The 24,957-nt window shown below is 42.8% G+C and overlaps 1 protein-coding gene across 2 annotated transcripts in view; it reads left to right on the top strand.

Annotated features, from left to right (window-relative positions):
- FLT1 (fms related receptor tyrosine kinase 1) overlaps positions 1 to 24,957 on the top strand; it is a 115,245-nt gene that overhangs the window by 47,811 nt on the left and 42,477 nt on the right. For both annotated transcript variants that reach the window (XM_068417993.1, XM_068418001.1), the window contains exons 11-13: positions 7,859 to 7,973; positions 18,032 to 18,140; positions 24,593 to 24,883. In XM_068417993.1, the coding sequence (XP_068274094.1) occupies positions 7,859 to 7,973; positions 18,032 to 18,140; positions 24,593 to 24,883 (515 nt within the window). The remainder of the gene's footprint in view (positions 1 to 7,858; positions 7,974 to 18,031; positions 18,141 to 24,592; positions 24,884 to 24,957) is intronic.

Genomic DNA, 24,957 nt, shown 5'->3' on the forward strand with positions numbered 1-24,957 from the left:
AAGTGGCAGATGAAGTTCACTGAAGATAAATGTGCCTGAAGTACATAGGAAAAAACAATCTGACTTTCACATGTAAAATGTAAGTGTAAGAAGGCTGTCCATGTAAAGAGGCTGTTGGCTGATCATTACTACCACAAAGAGAGATCTGAGCATTGTGATACATGGGTTTGTGAAAGCTATCACAATCATGAGCAGCTCAAGAAGTAAGTCAAGTGTTAGGAATTACCAGGAAAGAAATAAAGAACAAAATAGAGAACACCATGATAACTCCACATAAATTCATAAATTAGTGACATCTTTTATAATATGAGGATTTCTGATCCTTTCCTCTCAAAAGATGCAGCCAAACTGTGAGGCACACCAGGAGCGGCAACAAAAAGGATCAAAGGAATTTCAGGGAATGAGAGGAATGTGTGAGGGATGAGTAAGGAGGGAGATCAAGGTTCTGCAGACTGAAAAAGAGGTGACTTGGGGGGCCACATGATAGATATCTACGGAGTTACGAAGGACACAGGTGAACGAGGATCAGTTGTGTAAGTCTTTTCCAGTTCAAGATGTCGGGGCTATTAAATGAAGCCAGGAGGAGTGCAGTTTGGAACAGAAAAAGGAGATGTCTCTTCATGCACTGGGTAGTAGATCTATGAAACTCCTTGCCAGAGGATTTTGGGGGTTTCAAAAGTTTGCATGAAGTCTTGGAAGAGAAATCTACTGAAGTGTAGAAACAGCCTCTGTGCGGGAAGCTCTTGAGCTGATAATGATTGGTGACAGGGGGAGTATTAGGAGGAAGTATCTGAAGTTAGTCCTGCTCTTACTCATCCCCAACCATCTGCTCATGGTCATTGTTGAGACAGGATATGGGGTAGATGGATCCTTGGTCTTATATCCACATCTGCCAGTATTTTCTCTTCCTGTTTTCCCTCTAATCAACTCCTCTCTCTGCTTAAAAATGTTTCCCTCCATTCTTTCTCATCCCTTCCTTGTTTTCTGCCTGCACTTCCAGTCCCTTGTTCCAGTCAGCCCAGAGTTGCTCTCCGACCCCTCTTTGCAGGGAAGCTGAAAACAAACCATCTTGAAAAACACAACCTCAGTGCAGCAATAGCTCTTTCATCTCCTCCCCTGATCACTGGAAAAGGGAAAGGGTGTTAGTTGTGCTTCCAGCTTGTCAGCAAGACAGGGAGTATTAAGGACTGTGTAAATAGATCACTAAGGAGTCACTTCTTTCTAGAGCCAAGAGGACCCAGTCAGGACAGCAAAGAAAAGGAAGAGAATTTCAGTATTATGAGAAGGAAGGTGTTAGGGATACCTGCATCTTGAAAGGTTATACATGTGACGTTATGCCCAGAAGTTGAGTGAGCTGTTAGGAGTGACTTGTGTGTGAAATATAAGTTATGCCAGAAGAGTCTGAACAATATCTTGGACTTCATATACAGGGAACTTATTCGATAATAGAAGAAACAGAGAGTAAGAGTGGACATTGTATGTAGAGGTTTCATGGTCTTTGCCTTTAGGTTTCTGACTGCTCAACCAAATCAGAAAACACCTCTTCCTTTCAGCACACCACAGACTATTAAAATCAAGTGCTTTTTCCCAGCAAGAAGTCCTAGGTGCTTGTGAAAACCTCATGATTTGAGTGATAATTCTGTAGTTCCAGCCAACATTCAGGTCCTCTGTGGAGGACATGGTTGGTGCTCTCAGAGAGAGAAAGTGGAGGCTGAGTCACAGTGACCACATGGGAGATGAGAGTGATTACAGTCTAGCAAAGGAGGGAAATGAGGTGGATAAGAAGGAAGGAAGGATTGACTGAAATATGGTATTCTGTGTACATGAAGAATGCTAAGCAGTGTGAAGGAGGAAATCGAGGGTCAAGAAGCAAAATGTAATTATCTCATAAGAAACTCAAAGTGAAAAATTTCAGGTCACCTCAGCATGTGCAAACACCTGAAAAATTACTTTCAAATGCTCTTTGGAAGATGTGAGCATGTCTGAAGTGAGATGAGCTGGTGATATCCCATCTGTTCTTGATGGGCAAGTGTTGACACTACACTGGGCAGCAGTAGGGACCAGCAGCAGCGAGAGCAGAGAGGCAAAGGGCTGAAAAATGAGACATGCGGAGGAGGAACCTGCACCATGCTCACCAGGAATTCTTGTTTGGTATTCCTTGCTAAGATCCTAAATAAATATAAATAAATAAACTACAACATATGATGTAAATACATGCAGCTCCTACTATTTGTAGAAGATTACCTCCTAGCCCCACTAACCCACATACTCTGTGTGAGTGTGTGTATTGGGAAAGGTGCTTGGGATGAACTCCCAGCTGGCTGCAGCTTTGCCATCAAATGTGGTAGGACCAGCATTTCAACCTCTAACCGATTATTTTTGACCTTGAGCGGGAAGACTTGGACCATAGCTCCTTAATGGACAAGAATGTTATAGTGTTACAGGCGAAGGCAGTGGAGCATGCTGGTGGGGGGCCAGCACACATTCTTCCCCTCCACCCCCATAAAGCACGTTTCACAACCTGTACATGCTCCCTGCTACTATTTTCCCACTCTGTTTCCTGTCTCAAATTGACTCAATATTCCCCAGGACATGTGGCTACACCAGCCCTGTGCTGCCAATCACATGGTGCTGGACGCCAAGGTGCGGAGAAGGCGAGGCCCATGTCATTCAGATTTTTTTTATAACCTCCAAGTAGAAAACAGTTCCTATATATTCTTTACAATTCCAGGAATTTCCAGAGTTCCTGTCTTAAAGTTAGTGTTGTCACCACCGCCTCTTGAAAGACATGAGTCAGCCCAGCTTGAATTTGTAATAATATTGCCCCGATGCTGCTAGGAATTGAGTGCTGCGCTAAAAAAAGGATAGATGCTGAGAAAAATATTGTGGCTGCCATTAATCGCTTTCAAAAGTGGTCACCATCAGTGACAGGATGGCTTCCTCTCGCTCCTAGTGCTGGTGCAATTGCCAAATACTGCCTCGGTAAATAACAGAGTGATTGAGGCTGCCAGTGGCTTTGCCAAGAGGAATGCTCAGAGTATTGAATGGGTGGTTACAGGAGGTTGCAATGGCTGCTGGCATCACATGGGACGGTTTGAGAGGGAGGAGCTGGAAAGATAAGACAGAAGGTGGTGAGTATTTTTCCAAATGATATGGGGATTGAGGCTCTTCTGTTGGTATTTGTCACTGTACTACTTGAACTGCAAATTGTAGAACTGTCTCCAGGATAGGAAAGATGTGTCTGAGCACAAGCTGGGTCTAGGGCTTTCATTTAGGTCTGTCTGTCACACAGAGGGTCAAATCTGTCCTGTGAATAATTAGACAAATCCTTTACCTCAGCTCCTATGCTCCGCTATAAATCATTGGTGTGACAGCAAAACCACTTTTCTTCTGAGACCAGTAGTTCCATAAGCAGGACCTCAGCTTGGAGCTGGTTTGTAGTTTGATTTCAGTGAAATACATCAAGATGACATGGAGTACACTCTTACCCTGGAAACTTTTCCTTGTTGATAGTTATAAATACACCACACTATTGTGCTTGGCATGCTGTATGCTAATAGAGGTGAGGGCTCTGAAACTCATTAGGAAAGGGAGCGGGCTGCGGAGCAGAGTGAGGACAGTGTGAAGCTAAGGTTGATAACCATGGCCTTGTCCAGAATAGGCCATGGGAGTTTTCTTATCTCACTTTGGCAGGAGGTGCTGCTAGCTTCCTGTGCGAAATCAGGAGCATAGGCTGCTTTCCTCTTGTTGTTTGGCTTCCTCCGCTACACAAGACGGTTCCCAGCACTGTGATTATCTTTGCATCTTCAAACATGGCACACTCTGCTTCCTCAAGGGCTTGATGTAGTCTTGAGAAGCAGGCTGGCTCCCCTCCCCCAGGCCACTTCTCCAGGGCCCTCACCGGTGCCAGCTCCGCACATCACAGACCTTTTCTAAAGCTGAACTTACTTCTGGTTGCACAAACTTCTCCCCAGCCCTTCCAAAGAAGTGTAGATTCCCAAAGCTAAGGGGGATGAGCAGATCTGCTGGCAGAGCTTGCCCCGCGCTGCGGTCAGCCGGGCAGGCAGTGCATGCTGCTGGCTTCCCCCAGCGCCAGCAGAGCCGCTCTCACCGCTCCTTCCCCCTATGCTGGGCTTCTCTGGAAACCCGCAGGACAGTTAACAGCTTCTGTTTTTACAGAGGAATAGCCCGTTTCTCAGGCTCTCGACACAAAGGACGAAGCATGCCTGTGCGTGCGTGTGTGTGTGTGCATGCAGCCAACGCGCATGCGAGCACGCACGCAGGCACAGGGAAAAAACTACTTAGGGGCTGAGAAACCTGATTGCTCTGCTTCTCCCGGTGCTCCGCTGAGACAGCAGAGTCTAATTACCTTGCTCTGAGATCGCATAATGTTTATAAACATACATTTGTACACACACCCCCTTAGCATTTATTATATAGGATCCCTACATGTCTGTAGTCGCACCCACAAAGTAGAGACGTGAAAGGATCTGCGGGGAAACAGGTGTAAGAAGTGCTAAGAAATGTGCTGGCAGATATTAGCTTGTTTATCAATCTTTGTGCACACTGTGTGCTTTTTCATTAACCTGGCGGTAACCCTGCTGTAAGCTTTCCTGAAGATGCAAAGCGATGAGGCTCGTGACATAACAAAACATTTCAGAGATTCATGCGCTCTGGATATATCTGGAGTAAGATTCAGATATCCAAAATGCAGTGGGATTTCCCTGCAAACACAGGCAGTTCTTGCTACAAATAGGATACTCTTGCTATTTTACTGAGCAGCTAGTTTGAAGTAACTTATAATTTCTTTGTAAAACACAAAATTACGTAGCTGATGTTATTTAAGGACACATGCCATGAAACATCAATTGAATTAACGGAAAGACGATTGTGTATTTTGGTCCCAGCCGGAGTCAATTTTTATATTTTCTTTTTTCTCTCTTTCCAAGCATCTGTACTTAACACAAACATTTGGTTTGATGAATACATCTAAGTTCAGTGGAGCCTTTTTCTCTTGCAAAATGACTGCTGTTAGGAACCGAAGTCAGGTTAGAAGGCAGGACTCTTAATTACTCCCATTTGCCACTTGCCCCTCTCTACCCGATGCTGCTGGCTTAAGCAGTGGCTTCATGTGGCACCGCTGGCAGCAGCAAGAGGAAGGATGACTGAGAACTAACATGAGTAACCAGCTCAGGAGACTGGAGGTGGCTCATGTTCTCTGTCCCTAAGCTGTGTTAGCATATTTGAGGTTAAAGTGAGAGCATTTGGCAGCTGAGGAGTGAAAGCATCTGGTTCTGCATCCAAAGGGATGGGTCTGAGTCTTGTCCTAGACTTTGCCTGGCAGCCGCGATGTAGCTGATTTGTAAACATTTGCTGATCCAGCAGACCGTGGAGCCGAAGTGTCGCGTATGACAGTACTTACATCCCCCGCTGTGTACTGTGGGCTGTTAGATGATGTATTCTCTGCTTGATTGTGACTTTTTTTTTTATTAAAACCATGGACAACAGCTATTAAGTGTGTTTAATTTTCTACTATAATTGCATTAACATTGCAATCAGCAGTTTGGAGATAGTATGGTATGTGAAGTCAGTAGAGTTCACATGTGCCTCCAGGGCTAATATTTCATCTAGTGTTTTACATGTGTTTTTCTTACTATTGTGATGTTATTGTAATTATGATGGTGGTTTGTATTACAGTATTAATGAGTAATCAGCACCCCATTGTGCTAAGCATCAACAAAGACATAACTCTGTCCTCATCCCCTAAGACATTGCAACCTAAATATATACAGTCTTTTTCAAGGAATTATGAGGAAGAGTATAATAATAACTAAGCCTGGAGGCTCCAGAGCTGCAAGAAAGGAGATTGGAGATGCCTTTCAGAGATGCACAAGCAGTTTCTGAATAGGCATTACACCTTCTTTCTGTCCTTTACCAAAATAAGTGTCTCTGTAAGGACTTTTATAGAAAAGAGCACAAATTTTCAGCATCGTAACAAAGAAACATAAATTCATTCTGTGGGGAAAAAAAATTTTAAATTACTTTTTAGTATAGGTGAAATGAGATTTTGGGGTCCCTGTCTTCCTATAAAGAGATTGCCTTTGATACTGCCTGTTTGTGTGCCTACAGTATTGGCATCATGAAATAAGTTCTGATATCTGCTATGATGTGGAAATATTATCAGCTTAGCAACATTATCATGTCTTCTGAGCTATAGTCTTGTTACAGAACCAGAATTCTTGAAGCATTAAATTTGTGAAGTAAATGGCACCTACCTTTCTGAACAATTTTTAACCATTTTTTCTCATCTGAATTCATCAACTGTCTTAACGCAGCTGTCTTTCATCCACCCTGGCCTCAACAATCATGTATTAGAAGTTGGCTTTTAAAACAGAGTCTGGAAGAAATGTTTGTGTAGATAGGGCTTTCTTGCCACGGTATTGCTCCCTGTCCTCTCTCCATGCATGAACGACCATGGCCTGTTCCTGTTTTTTGGCTTTTTCAGCTCACAGAGCCTCTCAACGCATGTTAAGAAATTTGGGCAGACAATCATATATCTGTGCTAATGATTACAGCCCAAGTTAGTTTATATATCATCATTTCTTTAAGCTGTAATATCTGCTAAGACACTGGACAGTTTGATGCAAAGCTGTGCAATTAAAAACAAGCATGTAAAATTAGTGCATCATTGATATTATAAACAACACAAAGTTTAAGCAAACTGCAGTTAGCTGAAGGGAAATGAACCTCATTCTTTGGTCAGGATTGCATCACATACCGTTATCCAGGCACTGGGCTTTAAAGGTCATTTCTCCAAACAACTGATATACATGTCAGAACTGTTTGATTACAGATACTACAGTTGTTATCTTTCAAATCATGAAAGATCAAAGGAACATATTGTATTTGAAAGAGCTTGACCTGCTGAAGGGTTAAACTCTACTGTTGAAGCTGGAATTGAACAAACAACAACTAAATTTTGGATGAAAAGCAAAACTAGATATCCTCAAAGAAGAATAGAGACAGATAGCATTTTAAGAAGCATTCCAATGTGTTTATTTCCATGTGTACCAAATTAGACTTTGGGAAACAAATTAGCTCTACCATGACCACACCTGAATGTTCTGATTAGAAGCCAATTTGTTGCATAAGGCAAAAACATTTTTTCCCTGAGATTCCATTCATTAACATGACTTTGATTTTTTTCAGATTAAATGAATATTTAAATCTCTTTGGCAATTAGATATAGTTTTGGTTTGTGAATTTGCAGGATTATGGTTATTTTTACTGTGTGTCTTGTAATCATTGAATCCTAGTATTGATATTTTGCCATTTTGTAAACTGAACTAAAGAAAACATTCAGAAATGAGAACTTGCATCATTTTTCATGGTAACAAAAAGAACCTGCATGTAGTGAAACTGCATCCAATACATTATGGAATGGATCTTGAAACAAGTATAACTTGTCTTGAATTTAAGGCTGAAAATAATATGAACTCCGGTTTGAAGCCAAGCCTGAGCCATGACAATGGCTGAAAATGGGAGCATTGGAAATGGGATGTTGGTCTTCCACAGCCCTATAATTAGGCTCAGATTGTAAATTCTGACCTTCCAGTCCACAGTGAGTTAAATGTTAACACTGACTCCAGGGAGCTAATATTCAAGGAGGGGCTGTGGATGTGGATCCAACCATCAGGCTCCAAACCTCAGTATGAAAAGTAACTATACTTGCCTGGTCATCACAGCACCTGCAGTTTCCCTGACTGGTCCCTGTCTCCAGAAGAATTGTTTTGTCTTATGTGTTGAATGTTTCAGTCTATCACCAAATAAAAAAACCTTCAATTTTTATTGTCTTCAGGCATGGCTTTTGCTCTTATACCGAAGGATCTTTCATCCTGAAAGCTGGCAGCAACACAGGAAACAGGATTCAGAGCATCACTGAGCGAACGGCTGTAATAGAGGGCAAAAATAAGGTACGATTCCTAGGAGCAGATAACCTTTCTTTGTGACAGCATGTGTTGAAAAGGCAGTGTAAGATGCTATCGAGGTAACAGTGAAGAAGTCAGTATTTTATATTGTTTAGATTTGAAGAGCTGCATACATGTAAATAACTTCCATACGTGGTATTTATCTGCTGAGATGCAGAGATGTACTTATTTCTGCATGCAGTCATATTAAGGTAAGTGACAAGCCAGGAGAGTATGTCAATGGGATTCACCATATCTGCTTTCTTAGAGCTTGTCTGTAGTATCTTGGGGCACCTCAGGAGCACAGGGGCAGGGTTCCAGGCCATCTTTGCTTCATTTTGTGACATTGCACAATTTCCTGTTGTTTTTCCTATGAGAATTAAACAATTTACTCTCATTAGAGAGTTTATTCACAGATGTGGTCCTAGATTATTAGATGACCAGGTCTTTCTCGCATTAAAAAATTTAAAGGGCCAAATGAATCCAGATTACAGAAGCAAAGTTTAAGAGAGATCTCAGTCAGAGACAGCATGGTGGGATTCATCCCAGAGGCATTAACTGTCTAAATGTTGTTTAGTCCAAGACAAGCATCCCTTTATGGGCCGTGGGGAGATGCAGGCACTTCTGAAGAACGAGCAGGCCTGTCATCTGTTGGTGTCTAATGTGGGAGAGAAAGCCAATGGGATTAACTAGCCAAGGGCCATGGAGGATTCTCCATCAGTTAAAACCTTTAAATCGAGATGTTTCCCTAAAGGATGCCCTAGATTAACTACACTTTCCTGGGTTAGACATGAGTGATTTGGTGTGGCTGGGTAGCCTGCAGTACAAAGGAGCTCAGGTGAAGATGCACAACACCATGCCACTGTCACAGCTGCTGGTTTCACAGACTAGTTTGGTTTGTGGCAGTAATGGATGAAGAGATTATAAATCTGAAAGCCTACCTTTGTGGTGGGTTGACCCTGGCTGGAGGCCAGGTGCCCACCAAAGCCGCTCTATCACTCCCCTCGTCAGCTGGACAGGGGAGAGAAAATATAACAAAAGACTCGTGGGTCGAGATAAGGACAGGGACAGATCACTCAGCAATTACCATCATGGGCAAAAGAGACTTGACTTGGGAAATTAGTTTAATTTGTTACCAATCAAAATCAGAGTAGGATAATGAGAAAATAAAAACTAAATCTTAAGAAAACCTTCCCCTCACCCCGCCCCGGGCTTAACTTTACTCCCCATTTTCTCTACCTCCTCCCCACCAGCAGTGCAGGGGGACAAGGAATGGGGGTTGCGGTCAGTTCACACATTGTCTCTGCTGCTCCTTCCCCCTCAGGGGGAAGACTCCTCACACTCTTCCCCTGCTCCAGCTTGGGGTCCCTCGCACAGGAGACGGTCCTCCGTGAGCTTCTCCAATGTGAGTCCTTCCCACGGGCTGCAGTTCTTCATGAACTGTTCCAGTGTGGGTCCCTTCCATGGGGTGCAGTCCTTCAGGAACAGACTGCTCCAGCATGGGTCCCCCATGGCGTCACAAGTCCTGCCAGCAAACCTGCTCCAGTGTGTGCCCCTGTCTCTCTCCACAGGGTCACAGGTCCTGCCAGGAGCCTGCTCCAGTGTGGGCTCTCCACAGGGTGACAGCCTCCTTTAGGTATCCACCTGCCCTGGTGTGAGGTCTTCCACGGGCTGCAAGTGGATATCTGCTCCTCCGTTAACCTCCAGGCTGTTTTAGCCTGCCTCACCATGGTCTTCACCACGGGCTACAGGGGAATCTCTGCTCCAGCACCTGAAGCACCTCCTCCCCCTCCTTCCTCACTGACCTTGGTGTCTGCAGAGTTGTTTCTGTCACGTATTGTCGCTCTTCTCTCCAGGTGCCATTGCTGTTGCACAGTAACTTTTTCCTCTTCTTAAATACGTTATCACAGAGGTGCTACCACTGTCACTGATGGGCTCAGCTTTGGCCAGTGATGGGTCCATCTTGGAGCCATCTGGCATTGGCTCTGTGGGACATAGGGGAAGCTTCTAGCAGCTTCTCACAGAAGCCACCCCTGTAGCCCCCTCCACTACCAAAACCTTGCCATGCAAACCCAATACAACCTTACTCTAGGCCTGTCTTTTCGAAGAACGCTGAAATGCTTCTTGTAATTCTAAGGGCATCAGGGATATAGGTCTCCTTTTCTTCATGTCTACCTTCAGACTTCTGCCTGTGAAAATGGATATAAACTATAATTACTCTCATGTTAGGGGCCTTTCACACACCACAGAATAAATAGGGCTTTGCATGCAGCCAAGAATCAGGCCTGGGACTGCATTTTCTCCTGCTGTTGTATTATTTAGAAAGTATCACAGGTGTTCGTGGCGCTGTTCCAGCGCATGGGAACGGGCTGGGTCCCAGTGAGGCATTTGCTCTATTTAGCTGGCCACCTCTACGTGCTTAAAGATCAAGGCGAAGATGGGGGCAAACAGCTTCATAGGGGAGACTGTCATAGGAAAGCACATGAAAAACGAGACATAAGGAGGGATTTGAAGGAGGAAGGGGAAATAATTTCAGGCACAGGAAGACTCAGTCTATTCCAAAGGGGGAAGGATGAACAAAAGATTATGAGAACTAGTTATTTTCCAGAAGGCACCTAGCTATGGTATAGGTGAAGTCCTACCTGCTCACAGGGTGCAGAAGGAGCTGTCTTCAACCAGATCTCATTCCCTTGTGTGCCATGCGTTTTGGAGACAGTGGAAGAGGAGTGGCTGAAATGTCAAAGCAACTTCCAGTCAACAGCAAATAAATTCCTCCCTGGAGGAAGATGCTAATAATGGCTCCTTGTGGCAGAACTGCAGGTTTTGTTTGAAGTCTTTGGCAAGCAGCCCTTTTTAAAAATGTGCGCAGAAGTGAACCAAGGAATGGTCTCTGCATGTGTTACACGGAAAGTTTTGCAGTGAGACTTAGTGGTTCTCCTTGGTATTCCTTGTCTTCTTGCTGTTTAGTTCAACTAAGAAAGGTCTACCTTGCATTGCTTTATTCCTCCTGGTCCTTATGGTGAAGGGGATGTTAGTGAACAATCTCTTTGCTCGGCTTTTTAACAGCTTTTCTAAGGTTTCTTAATTTCTGCTTCTCTTCCATAGCTTTTCAAGCACAGCTGGATTGCTATTGTAAGTAGAAAATGCTCTCTAAGCCTGGGTTGCTGGCCAAACTGTGAGTGGCATGATTCGCACACACACAGCTGCTCTAGAGCATCCACGATTGTTTTTCTTCCATGGGAGTCTACAGCTTTTCACTCTTTGCAGCCCAAGACTCATTCTTGGTCCCCCAGAGCAAACTCAAAGGGACACAGTTCAGACAAAACCCTTCCTCATCTGCTGTGTTATTGTAAGACTGTTAATAGCACTGAGGTCACTGAATGCAGCATGTCATCACAACTGTCTGGCTCCGATGGACTGCTACTGTGAGCAGTTCTGCTACTGTGAGCAGTTCTGCTACTGCAAACAGCTATGAACAGCTCTCTGAGGCACTTCCACATCAATGGAGTCCTGCTACCTAAACAGAGTGTCTACGCCACTTCCACATCCAAGCATAGCAAGCATGGTAAAAACAATCTCAAAGCTCAAATGGAAACAACAAAGACATAGGAGACAAAGCAGTAGGAAATGGATGAAGAAACTCAAAAAGTTGCACATTTGGGTTAGCATGAAAGGAGAAATGGGGGTGACCACAGGATGGATTGTTGTAATCAAGGGAAGGTCAAAGGTTTGGTCATGAACAAGGAATGGTCAAAGGTTTCTTTTAGCAATAAAGGTAGCTGTTTTCACCTTGCTTAAAGACATTGTGCCAGTTCCACCCATTTCCTGTATGTGCAATATCTGAGTGCCTCCAGTTTGGCTTTTCGCTGTGGTAGGTTGATTAGTTGTTTGTTTGTCTGTGATTATCAAGGTAGCCACAAGTATATTTTTAAAGTTAGAAAAACCTCAAACCCTGTGTCTGTACAGTTAAAGTAATGCAGGAAGCCTGTGCTACATTATTCTTCTGGTGACAGAGAAACCGTGACAACAGTGTTTTAGTAACGTTTCCGTTGAAGCCTCTCTAAACGGACATTGAGAAACTCGATTGGTATAATGGAAGAACTTTGTAACATAAGCCATAATACTTAATCACAAGACAACTCTTGAAGTGATTTGATTCCCCCACCCAAAGTTTTCATTCTCATTTTGTTGGACATTTCAGTGACTTCCTACAAATTTGGGCTATTCTTAGGCTTATCATGTAAACAGGTCACAGACACTCTCCTGTCATTCAGCTGCTAAAAACCATCACTTCTCAGTGTTCCAGGCTAAAGCTAACTGTGCTATGTGTAACTCAGGGCAAATACTGATTATTATTATTATTAGCATGATCAGTGTTCATTAAAATGTCAATCTGTGAATGACCTGCAGTAATGAGGTACAAAGAGTTGGTGCATTCATTGGTAACAGTGCATTCATATCGGGTATATGTTTTCTTCTGTGTGTGGAGTCACACACTGGTTTATCAACAGCTTTGAAAGAAGGAGTCAGTAATTCTTGTACAGGGGTACAAGGGACAGGGAGCTGCAGGAGAGGTGGACAAAGATCCTGGTCATGGAGAATGTGCAGAAGAGCTCTAAGAAGGAGAGTTCAGATGAGAGAGAGTAGAAGGTGTTGGCCAAGAAGAAAGGATGATAAATCCAAGGGAAGGAGACAGTAGACAGGAGGGCAGTTGAGTACAGGGAAAAGTTGGAAGGAGTAGGACAAAACACCCTTGGTTTTGGGAAATAACCTACTAGAGACACATTCTTGAGAACCTGAAATGGAACAGAAGGTCCCTGACTGCCCCAGCCCTCTGCTGCTAGCAAATGTTGGAGTCCCACTGACAATAACAGGTACCATGAAAGCTGGGTCTGTGTCATGGTGCATGCCTCCAGGAACTGTGTATGAAGAATAGTAAGGCATGAAGTTGTGGTTTATCATTCATATGTGTATGTGTATGTATGTATATATATGTATGGCCTTGTTTTCCACTGCATACATACCTTACTGACACAAGATTTTAGTGGTCCCATCCCTTGTGAGTGACAAAGCCACTTGCCTTCAGGGAAAATGGAAAGTAATGGCCCTGTAACAAGATTGTGCAAGACCAAACATAGGCTCACTCTTGTCCATCTCTGGTTTGGATGGGTCAACCTCGCATGTGCTTACTGTAGGTAGTATTAAAAACTACGACCATCCAACATAAAAGTGGAGTGCAAGATAGTCAGGAGAGTCAATGACAGTCAGGAGAGTCAATCCTTCTTGGACGTAGGTGTGACCATGCAAAATAGGATGGGTCCATCTCTCCTGCATCTTCTATGCCCAGCCCTAAACCTCTAGCTATTTTCCATGTCCCCTCGTTACTAATGAGACAAGAAAGCATGTGTTGTGTCTATTCTCAGTCCCTACACATGCCAGCTGCCTGGCCAGTACATCTGTGCTCATTGGCCATCTGGAACCCAAAGAAGAAGAGGAAGCTGTTTCACTCACTACAACACCACTCATTTTGATCTTTCTCCTCTATCCAACAGCTGGTTTTCGTGAAATGCATGAGATATTATGAGCTTTAAGTTGTCTGTCAATTTCGTCTGAAATTGGGCAATGGGTTCAAAAATTACCAAGGGTGTGGAAGAGGGGAGGATACTGGCAGACAGATGGACAGACAGTGTGATCTTCCTAGGAAGCCAAGCTAAAGATAGCAGTGGGAGTGTAGCTTGCCTCTCTTTCAGCACATCGTAACTTCTCCTGGGGCCTTCCTGAATGCTACTAGAATCGCTGTCAACACTTTTAAGCAGATCCCTGGGAGGTGCCAGCGGAGCTGAGCCCTTGGTGAGATTAAAACCAGCAGAACTTGGCACCTGCCTCTGCCAAGCTGGGGCTCCCTCCAGCTCCTGAAATCGATCCCCTCCCTCCCTCGTTGTGTGAGGGAGGCGTGAATCGAGTGCTGCCTCACTCTACGAATGGCCCTGGGGAGGAGGGCAGGGGCTGTACGTGCTACAGCTGTCTGTAGCATGATCTCCTTGTGAGTCAGCTGGCTGCGTGCAGTCTCATGGCCTTTTTGAGCGGGACAACACGGGATGTAGAGGGAAACTGCAGCTCTGCTTGCTAAACAGCAGTGACTTGCCTGTCTGATGCCAGGGGGGAAGAGGGTGCTCTCCTACATGTATTCATGGTCCTGCTATTGAAAATATTTTGGTGTTTCTTCTGTGGCGGTGAAGGTGAAGCATGTTGTCCAGATGTTTTGCACTGATGCTCTTTCCCAACACGTGAGGCATGCAGATCATATGTCTTTGGCATAAGCAGACCAATCCAATGGTGTGCTGCCAATATTTCAACATGGGTCTTCCTAAATAATATTCTTTGAGCCAAAGATCAATCCAATGGGCTGAGGAGAGCATATTTTCATTTATTTCCCATTTTTTAAACAAATATGTTTTCTTAAAAGCATAACTAGGAGGGAATCAACAATATTTGGCAGACTTGCACTAACCTGATCAATGCTGAAAGGACAATATTTTGGTTTTTAAATGTATGGGCTGTTTAGAGAAGTTAGGACAGCAATCTCTGGATGGAGCATGTTTATGCTTGTGTCTGCAGAGGCCTTCTAGGAGTCAGGAAAGAGTCAAGTTACCAACCATTTTCTGAAACCTCCTCTTGCTTCTCTGCCATCAGGTGGAGCAGTGGGAATCCTCTATCTAAGCTACTTTGAAACAAGAGAAATTCAAGCAGACCCTCTGGGGGAAAGACCAGCTCACCCTGGCTCCAAGCACAACGATCATGCCAGTTGCCTTGCACTCTCTTTCCCACCCAGTCTTTTCCTCATCAGTTTCCACCACGAACAAACATGTAATTTCCTCTTTCATCTCTCAGGATTTCTGCTCAATGCCTCTTTTATTTGCAGGCAGAAGCAGCAGCAGAATGTGATTTACTCCCCTAGCCCCTGGCTCTGAGATGAGCCTGTAGCATAGTGCTTCAGCTGAGATGATGAGTGCAGAAAGGAGGAATAAAGGATCAAAGCTTTGGTGGTAAATGGGGTTTGTGGGCAGATGATGCCCAAGATGTCCAGCATGCCAGGAAGGATTGGCCCTATTCCATCTGATCATGGCAACTGGATCCAGACTTTCTCTATATAACATGGATGCAAATCCAGGGCCTGAAACCTGTTGCGAAGCCAGACGATACAAGGCTGTGCAAAATTTTTCTCTTGCTCCTTTTGCAGCAATAGCTGTATAGAGGAACCATGCAGCACAAACTGATCTCATACAGCCGTAATTGCTCAATAAACAACAACATGCCAGGCTTAGTTTTGTACACACTGCTTCTCTGGTGGGTTTTGGCTGGCATCCACAATGCAGAACACAGACTGCACCACTGGAGGGCTCACAAACTATTTAAAGAGATGTTATCTTATCCTTATGACTAATTTATAAGCAAAAAGATTTATGCGGAGACATATTGTCTCTAAAATATTCTGTTCTGTTGCAAAGTCAGTCTTGCTTTTTCCTAGACACTCTGGCTTTCTCTGCCTTAGTCAAGTAAACATACCAATGACTGCTCTCTTGCACTAAGACCTGTGTTCATAGCATTTATCTCCCTTGCCTTCCAGAAGATGTTGGTTGCATGGAAGTTGCCTGTTGGCAGTGATCCTTGGCCCATGCTAGAGGAATATTTGGGACAGTGCAAGTTGGTCAAAACCAGAACAATTCTAGGGAAAAGCATTTAGTTTAAATTACTGAATTACAGTGCCGAGCTATGTTCTCTAGGGTCATTTAATATGCAAGAAGAGGCATAATCTATAACCACTCTGGTCAGTAACTGTGGTCATACTGCTTAAGTGTAACTGTATGTGCCATCCTCAGTGTAATAAAAGTAATAATCACATCATAGTGGGCTGGAGCAGTAAAACTCTGATAGGATGCACAATTTTTCATTAAAAACTAATACCACATAGTGTCAGGACAAAATACAGTTTGATACTACCAAAAACTTTACAATCCGTTGGACTGATTGTGGGAGGAATAATGGACATGAATTTTTCAAGCTCAGAAATGCGCCAGTTCTGGATGTAGTAGGATAAAGACAGGTGCCCCCGAGGCAGAGAGTAAGAGCTTCATTCTCCTTCACTGTGCATTTTAGGTCACTATTCCTACCTGGAACCTATGAGGTAATACCAACTAAAGCAAGAAAGGCTGACTTTGTGGTGGAAAGTCTGGGATGGCAGAAGCAGTGTTTAACCACCCACGTTAGCCCTCTGGCAGATGTTATGGGACTTCCTTCTATTTGGAGTTAGTGTTGATAAAATGGCTGCAGGAATCCTCCCACTGGGCCCAGTGTCCACACTTTATGAAATTATGTTTAAAAACTGGAAGGAATTCAAAGAGAATGACAAAATGTAGACAGGACTGGACCCACGTTTTAGAATTATGAATTTGTAGAGATCAGCCTACTGTATTTAGCAAAACAGGATGATTTTTTTTTTAAGGGCTGTAATTATCTATCTGGTGTTATTGAGCCTCTTTCATCTCACAGAAGAGCCTAAAAGGTAGGTTAGAAAAATTCTAGCTGGAAATGAGGTGTAGTTAGTTAGCAGACAGGTAGCTGACCATTGAGACATCTTAACAGGGTAAAGGTGCTGTTAGCATCACTTGTAGTCTTGAATTTGCCATAGGGCAGTTTCAAATAAGCCAAAATCAAACAACTTGTCTCCACTGTGTTTGCTTGAGTAGTAGGAAAGTGATAGACTCTTTCTACTAAAGAATGTTTTGGAAAACCAGATTTATATTATTTAAGGGTTCAACAAGGAGTTTAGGGGTAGCCATGAAGTCTCTGAGTGGGAGACATAGAAGCAGTGCAAATGTTCAGCTAGTGTTTATGTAGAAATGTAGATAACTGGTCCTTATTTATTACTGACTCACCCTCTTCTTCTTGACTCTGGACTCCAGCAATCAGCCAGACTTAAAAGAATGTATTAATTTCACAAAAATGATTTTGAAGGTTTTTAGAAAAGCCAAATCATTCCAAACAACAGGATTCTGCGACCACACAATTTCCTTTCGTCACTGTCCCAGCTCTGTCTGTAACTCCAGCCAACGCATGTTTTACAGAAGAAGTAAAATGGAGACAGAAAGACAGAAAATTAATCTAAGTTGTTTTTGAGAGCACATCCCACTGCTGCACTCCATGTGCATGCCCCATGTCTCAGCTCCAAGAATGACACCTTAGTTGTTTCTGCATACCTTTCTTCTTTCACCTAGTGCCCAAGCCATTAGACCATGGCTTTCCATCACCATGAAGGTGTAAGTCTTATTATTACAATGATTTTTATTTTTCTAAAGGCACATCAGGTGGTGTTGGTCCCCGGCCTTCCAAGGTCTCATCTTGCAAGTGATATCACTTTGTGAAAATATTTAGTGTGCTGAACCTCTTAAGATGGTGATAGAATACAATGTAAAGAAACTCAATTTATTATTAATTAATAATAGAAATATTAAGTCCAAGAAGAGGAAATATTCCAAAAGAGGATGAGTAAACATCTCTTTTGTCCCTGTCTTTTCTCACCTGACACTTACTTGAGAAAATGAAAGCGAAATCAAATGCATTTAGTGCCAAATGGAGCTAATTTTTTCCCATCATTATCCAAATCCCTGAGGCATTCTTCACCTATTCCCTTTGCAATCTGGCTGCCCTACAGGCTGCTTATCTCCTTGGGTGAACCACGTTGTGTCACATTTCATGTTTTGTAGCTTGTCATTACATCAGCAGCAAGAGATAAATCAACCTGAAAGACACATTCAAAGATTTTTGGTTATGATGGCTCTGATGATATAAGGGTCTCCCAAGGAGCTTGTTTTCTGTTACTCTTCTGCCCTTTCCAAAACTGTATATGGTGACATCTCCTTTAAAAAGCCCCAGTGGTGCCCATCACTGAATGAATGCAGAGACTGAATCGTGGCACTGACAACGGTGACTTAGGAGAAAAGAGAAGGGAAGCTTTAACTGAGTTCCTGATCCAACGAGAGCTAAACCTCTTCTTTCTTTTGCAGACTGCTAGCACTCTCGTTGTAGCTGAAGCCAAATCTTCTGGAATCTACAGCTGTGTGGCATCCAATAAAGTGGGAAAAGCCGAAAGAAACGTCAGCTTTATTGTAACAGGTAAGATCTAGTCCCCACTAGAGCCAAATGTGTTTCCTGGTCCTGGGTTTATAACCGTTAGGATGTTGTGGCTTTTTCATATACTACAGTTTGAGAACTGTTGTAATGTGTGCACCTGTAAACTCATACCATGCTTTTGGGTGATCCTGGAGGGGTTTTTCACAGCAGCTGGTCCGGATTTCTAAGAAGGACACCACGTTTGATGAATGATTCATCCCTCCATCAAGTAGCCCACCATGACACGAATTGCTCATAAATATAGCAATCTGTAATTTCCCCTTTTAAATCACCTAGCCTCTGCAATCATTCCATACCTGAAATTTTACTCTATTTTCATACATCAGTAAGCCAGTTTTGTGTGTGACACTGATAGTGTTTACAGCCTCATCCTGCTGCCAACCAGATCTTACGACATAGTGCCCAGAGCAGTGTCTCCAGGCAGCACGGTGCCAGAGGAGGGATGCATGGGGTACCTGGACAGCATCTCACAGCTCTCAGGGACTATGACAACTTGTAGGTAGAAAAGTGGCAGGATATAAAGAGTTTTGTTCCCACTTCTGAGAAAGACAACCTTGGAGGTCTGTTGGGCCATGGCACTGAGAAGACTCATTGTGTTAGCTGCACATATCGGTATGTTTCCATGTTTTTTTCCATTACTAGATGTATGCAAGTGTTTGCAGGTTCAGAAACAAATTAGTAAATATTTTATTTCAGGGTGTACTGAAAAAAACACAATGAGTTTTTGAGAATAACTACGGAATGATTTAGCAACCATAATGTCTGCAGATGCCATAACAACAGATTTGTTTTCTGGTGAAAGAAGTTATTTTGATTTTGTTAACAAAGTGGTAGCGTCCTGTGCTTAGGGATATGGTTTAGTGGTGGACTTGGCAGTGCTGGGTTAATGGTTAGACTTGATGATCTTAAAGGTCCTTTCCAACCAAAACGATTCTATGATTCGTAGAGCATTTAGGCTGATGACAACTTTCAGTGTAGGTCATTAAAGATATGCAATTCATTCTTAAATATGAGAAAAGATAAAAAGGTTAAAATATTCTGATAATTTAATCCCAAAATTATAATCTTGAAGCTGAAAAGGAAAAATGATTTTAATTTATCCCATTTAATTTTTTTGTTTCTCTTATCTGTTTTTGTTGTCAGTATTGCGCTTATCATTCTGATGAGTGATTTTAGTGAAACTCGTTCTGTTACTATACTGAGAGATAGCAAAAGAGAGTAGACACACACTCACTAGATTTCGTTAAAAAAAAGAAAGAAACTTCTTCAAAAAATGTCCCCCCTCCCAATTTTGTGGACCAAAATTTATATTTTTTAAATATTCGGACTAGCTGTAGTAATACACTTCCACATTTAGAAAGTGCCAATTATCTACAAATTTAGAAAACTGGTAACAAGCATGAGAAGTAATTATTGAAGTATAAACAGCTAAGTGACACACAGGCAGGTTGTTTGTTAAAATACAGAAGCAAGAAGAACATCTCCGTGTTCTATTAATGGATGTGACAAGAACATTTGCCACTTTGAAGATGAGTGCTGTACCCACTCTCAAATCACAGTTTTGTTTTTGTCCCTATCCTTGCATTGTGTCTGTTTGGACAGAAAGCTAAACAACGACGCATAGTTCTCCATAAATTAACATGCCAATGGAGCTGTATTCTCATCTTTATTTGGGGACTTCACATGTAACTTTGAGTAGTCACTAAGAGTCACTCACTGAGGCTGTTCCTCTTTTAATGGGCAAGATGTTGGATCTGGCCTCCTCTAGCTCTGACTCCTCAGTCTTCAATATGTCACGTGGAAGATCCTGAAACCAACTGAAGCTGAAGTTTGATGGGCCCCATTAGCTGTGCCCAAATCTTCCTTTCAAAGTTTGATGGTGGTTTTGGATATTTCAGTGCTGTGACATGAAGGAGTCAGTTTCCCTACTTAGATCTCACATTCTTAGATCTTGACCAGGGATAGAAGGAAATCCTTCCCCTTGATACCAAAGCTTGCATGAGAACATGCAGAATATTATGACTTTCCTTTGAAGACTCTTGTATTGGCTGGTATTCAGAAAGAGGAGTGACAGCTCTATTATGGCTTGGAAATACTTAATATCTTGACTGGTGGCAAACTTTCTATATAGGGTGATGAAGTTGAAATGCATTTGTCTTTTGAGTTCCTGGAGCTGAGCACTTCAGTTGTGTGACATGGAAAGTCCTGATCATCCACTGACAATCAGTGGCACTGATTGAAGGCAGTTTGTTTAAACAATACTGCTGGTTTGTCCTTACACAAACCAAGTTAGGCTCATTCTTCTGGTTTGTGCACATAGCGCATCAGTTGGGCTCGCACAGTGCAATCATAATTCTCCTCCATCAGGCTGAGATCAAACTGCTGTGACTGGGTAACAGCCTGTGTTTCACGTCAATGAAATAAATGCATCCAGAATTTGCTGAAAAACACATTGAGGAAATAAAAAAATGAGAACCCTAAATGCTGATGGATGCAAACAGGACACTGCAAAGTATTTCCTTCTGGTGAGTCCAAAACCAATGCTTCAGGTCTCCTGTGACAGCTTGGGGCTAGTTTATCTTATGTTGTTGAGTCTGCTGGCACCATATGAAGCTAGCCTGAACTACATAAAAGTAAGCATAAGAGAAGTGTCTAAGCAGAAGAAGGTGATCCTTTGTAGGAAGAGGAGCTGCTGCCCTCTGCAAAAGGGACAAGCCAGAAAAGACTTGAAAGAGCAGATGAAGACAAAGCCTGTCCTCAACAGGAAGAGCCCCTTTCCTTGGAGACAATCTCCTTCAGGCCTTGTCCTGGGGATTAGAAAACACATGTGGTCCAGTGAAGCAGCTGTGGTGGTGTGAGGAGTCTCTTTTCTATAGGCAGAAACAATTGGGAAGGTGGTGGGAAGGCAGAGCTTGTCCCAGCAACCCTAGTTTGGCAGTGGCATGTTGCACCCCTTCAGGGAAAGGTAGATCTGAGGAAATAAGTGCAAGAAGGTATAGCAGAGGGGACCCAGTAAGAACAAGCCCTTTCTTAAGTTATTGTAAATCTCATTATTTCTGGGCTTGAATTGCAACTTGTGTATGTGTTTCCAGAAGGTTTGAGAGTGGCATAATTTTATACCCTGTGCCTGAGGGTGTAGGACATGAAGTCCGTGGGCTCTGCCATAGCTTTCCTTTCCTATGGCTTCTGTCAAATGGACATTTTTGGGGTCTTGTCCAACTGACTTATTTCTAAAAGGAAATCTTTATTCAGGGCACAAAATCAGCTGTGAGCCTTATATAAAAGTGATGTGGAAAGGTGATTTCTGGAAGCTCTCCTGCTCGCTGATATGGAAACAGTCTCTGTACCAACATCTTTATGCCAAATTTAACTGTGGTAGCCCCCTTCCCTCCAGCCTGCCCCTTTCCCTACATTTTGGGCTGTTTTGCTGGCACACAGCAGGCCCATGGGTGTGTTTGCAATTACAGAGGGTGAAACAGGAACAGCTCTGCCTTATCTCCCTGGTTTCCCAATGTCACTAAGCGCATTTTATTTTGAGATTCCTGATGGTGCTTGGCAAAGATAAACAAAATCTTCCATCAGGAAACCTGGGAGCTATTTCCACAGGAAGCTTCAAATCACTAAAGTAAATAAAACCCTTTTAGATTATTCCCAGCCACGTTGTTTAGCTAGCCTGAGTCTGTAACAATTGGTGAGAGGTGTCATATATTAGGGGGCTTGTAGCCTTTAAACAAATGATTCTCTTGGAATCCTGTGCATTTTGCTTTTGTTCCTAGATTTATTCAGAACATAATCTTTCTTCACAGAAGACATATTTAGGAAGAGCTCCAGACCTGACAACCTGGAAGTAGTTGCAACTATATTATTCTGTTGGCACGCTATCCTTTTACGTTAAAAATAGTTCATTTGCCTCACTCCCAGGGGATCTTTAGTTTCATCTTAAGAGTTTTGCTTGGCTCTTCCTAGCATTTGCCCAGTACCGGCGTCTGCAAAACCCAAAACTATGCAGTATTTCAGACCCATACCATGGCTTTCCCAACACATATCAGAACAATTTGAGATGTACTGTGAGTAAGGCTCAGCAATTTCTTTCATCCAAATACTTATCCATGATCAAAACTTCGGACCCTTGATTGGATTTAAGTGTGTCTGAATTCAATGTTTTTTAATAAAATCAAGCATAAGATTCACTTCATCTAACTTAAGCCTTAAAGTTAGGTATCTAAGCCTAAGCTGGTCATGTAGGATCTCTTCATAATCAAGCGTGAGGTATCAGGATCTCTGGAATTTGACTCATCTTAAGGTGATGGGTAGCATTGCCCTCTGGAGCTGCCTACATCACTCCATGGGCTGTAAACTGTTGCTCATACGCAAAACTATATTCAAGTAGATGTCTACATTTTGATGGCTTAGGCTAGATATGCTGTAACCCCTGTAGGGAAAGGTTTTGTCTTAGTAGCACTTCCAGTCGACATGTTCTTAACTGAGAACAGAATCTGGCACATAGCACTTATATATCAAAAAGAATGCTGGTGATAGTCGCTCAGAGATGAGTTCACTAAATGTAAAGTTTTTCTTACAGTTTTGTTTGCTGGAGAGAGGAAAAAAGGAGATCCCAATGACATATAAGAGGAACAAGTCAACACACAGGCTTTAATATCCAGTCTAATATGTTAGTGTCACTGCCTCCATTAGCTTGATCTTTGGACTACACACCTGAACTACAGCTGGTGACAGGCACACACTTTGCTCTCACTGCAAGGGCACATGAGTTCAACTAACAGAAATCAGGCCTCTCCCTGGAAGGCATCTACAGTCAGAAGAAATTTCAATCCAGGACTTCCAGGAGCTCATTTACTCTGTTTAACACTCAGGGCACTGTGGAAAAGAGGATATCAAGGGGAGCAACTGATGCCAGACTTTTAACAGGCAGAACTTTGTTTGAAAGGCAGCAGTGAGTAGGTTGTGTTTGTGGTCCCCCTGGGGAGGCAAGGCAGCTCAGTTTCTATTGTGGGGATTTAGGGAGAAGCTTTCTGATGGATTGGTCAATCAATGAAAGAGGTCACTGAAAGAGGATGGGGTATATTATTCACTGGTGGTCTACTCTTTACATGTTCCTGCTGAAGTGATGTTAAACCCGAAGCAACATTGGTAAGCATGAAGCTGAATGAAAGTTGACATTGAGCTGTTCATGCTCTAAGAGACAAGAAAAGAAGGCATAATTCTCCCTTATGAAAGACGAAGCCATTCTTATGATTTTGAGTCAAGTTCACAGCCAAGTGCCATAGCAATTAGCAGTGAAAGAACAATTGAATATGGCCAAAGTCAATGTCACTTGACTGAGAAGAAGAAAATTACTTTATCAGAATATTGACTACGAATAAACCAAAAGATGTTGCACTCTAGGAGTAAAACTTGGAAGTGCTTTCTCTCAGGAACTTGCTTCTACTTTCACTGAGGTCAGTGGTGTAACTCTCCCTCGCTGGAGGGATGAGCCCTGGGTGGAGGTGGTTGGAGGCAGCTGGCACAGCCACAGGTCTGTGCCACTCCCCAGGGGGACAAAGCTGCAGTAATGTTACAAGGAACTGCAAACATGACTTTTCCAAGTATGACTTTTTACATTGATGGCTAGGTTATTCCTGCCTGAACTAGCTGCTGTGAAAAATCCTTGCGAAAACTTAGTAAACAGTGTGGTGATCCTTAATTTCTCTCAGGTGGAAAAACTATTCATCTATGTTTAATGCTAAGCAGTCTGAATAGAGAGATCTTCATCCCAGTGCTGCCCGCACACAGTTGGCCACCCAGGTCAGCGGGTACTGTTTCTACTTTCCTCTTGGGTAGCTGACACGCTTTAAATGCATGGAGGGTAAATACCTCTCTTCTAAGGGAAATGTCAGGCATGTAATCACAGATTCAGTAATTTCTCAGGATTTGAAGCATTTTTAAGAAATAGACATAATTTGTCTGAATGCTTATGAATAGCAAGAAAACAATATGACCAAGAATGATGAGCTGCAGTATTTTTCTACTGTCCTCTTGAGATTCATTTTCTCTCATGCAGTTCACAAACTGGAGCTGAGGTTAGAATTGTCTTCCTTTTTCATAGTCCCACTGTGCTGTCTTTAAATAATTCTGCTTTTGGTACCTTGCCCCAGCCTGTCTTAACTTGGCATAAAATTTATACAAACTCATTGCTTCCAAGAGCGACTTCAGTTTACACCAACTGATGTCTGAGGCCAAGTGTCTCGTAGCTCCAAGACAAATCATAAGAATAGCTGGAGCCTGGTGTATGAAAGGAAAGATTAGAGACTTCAGCAGGAAGACAATGACATTGATTAGTTCAAAGGCTTCCTGATAAAGGGGAAAATATACACTCTGTTAATTTTGGCTCATTGATTTCATGTAAACTAAAAAGTGTTCTTGATTTTTGACAGATGTACCGAGTGGATTCCATATTAGTTTGGAAAAAATACCCATTGAAGGAGAGAATTTGATATTGTCCTGTTCGGCCAACAAATTCCTGTACAAAGACATTGCTTGGATTTTACCGAGGACAGTCAACAATCAAACAAAAGCAAAAAGGTCTCTCAACAAGGAGTACTCCATCATCCTCACTCTGACCATCAAGAATGTTTCCCTGGCACACTCGGGCACCTATGCCTGCCGAGCAAGGAACATATACACGGGGAAAGAAGTGCTTCAAAAGAAAGACGTTACAATCAGAGGTGAGCACTGCAACAAAAAGGCTGTTTACTCTCGGATCCTCAAATATAAAAGCACAAGGAATGATTGTACAACA

Source organism: Nyctibius grandis, chromosome 2, assembly GCF_013368605.1.
Source record: "Nyctibius grandis isolate bNycGra1 chromosome 2, bNycGra1.pri, whole genome shotgun sequence".
NCBI classification, from domain to species: Eukaryota; Metazoa; Chordata; class Aves; order Nyctibiiformes; family Nyctibiidae; genus Nyctibius; species Nyctibius grandis.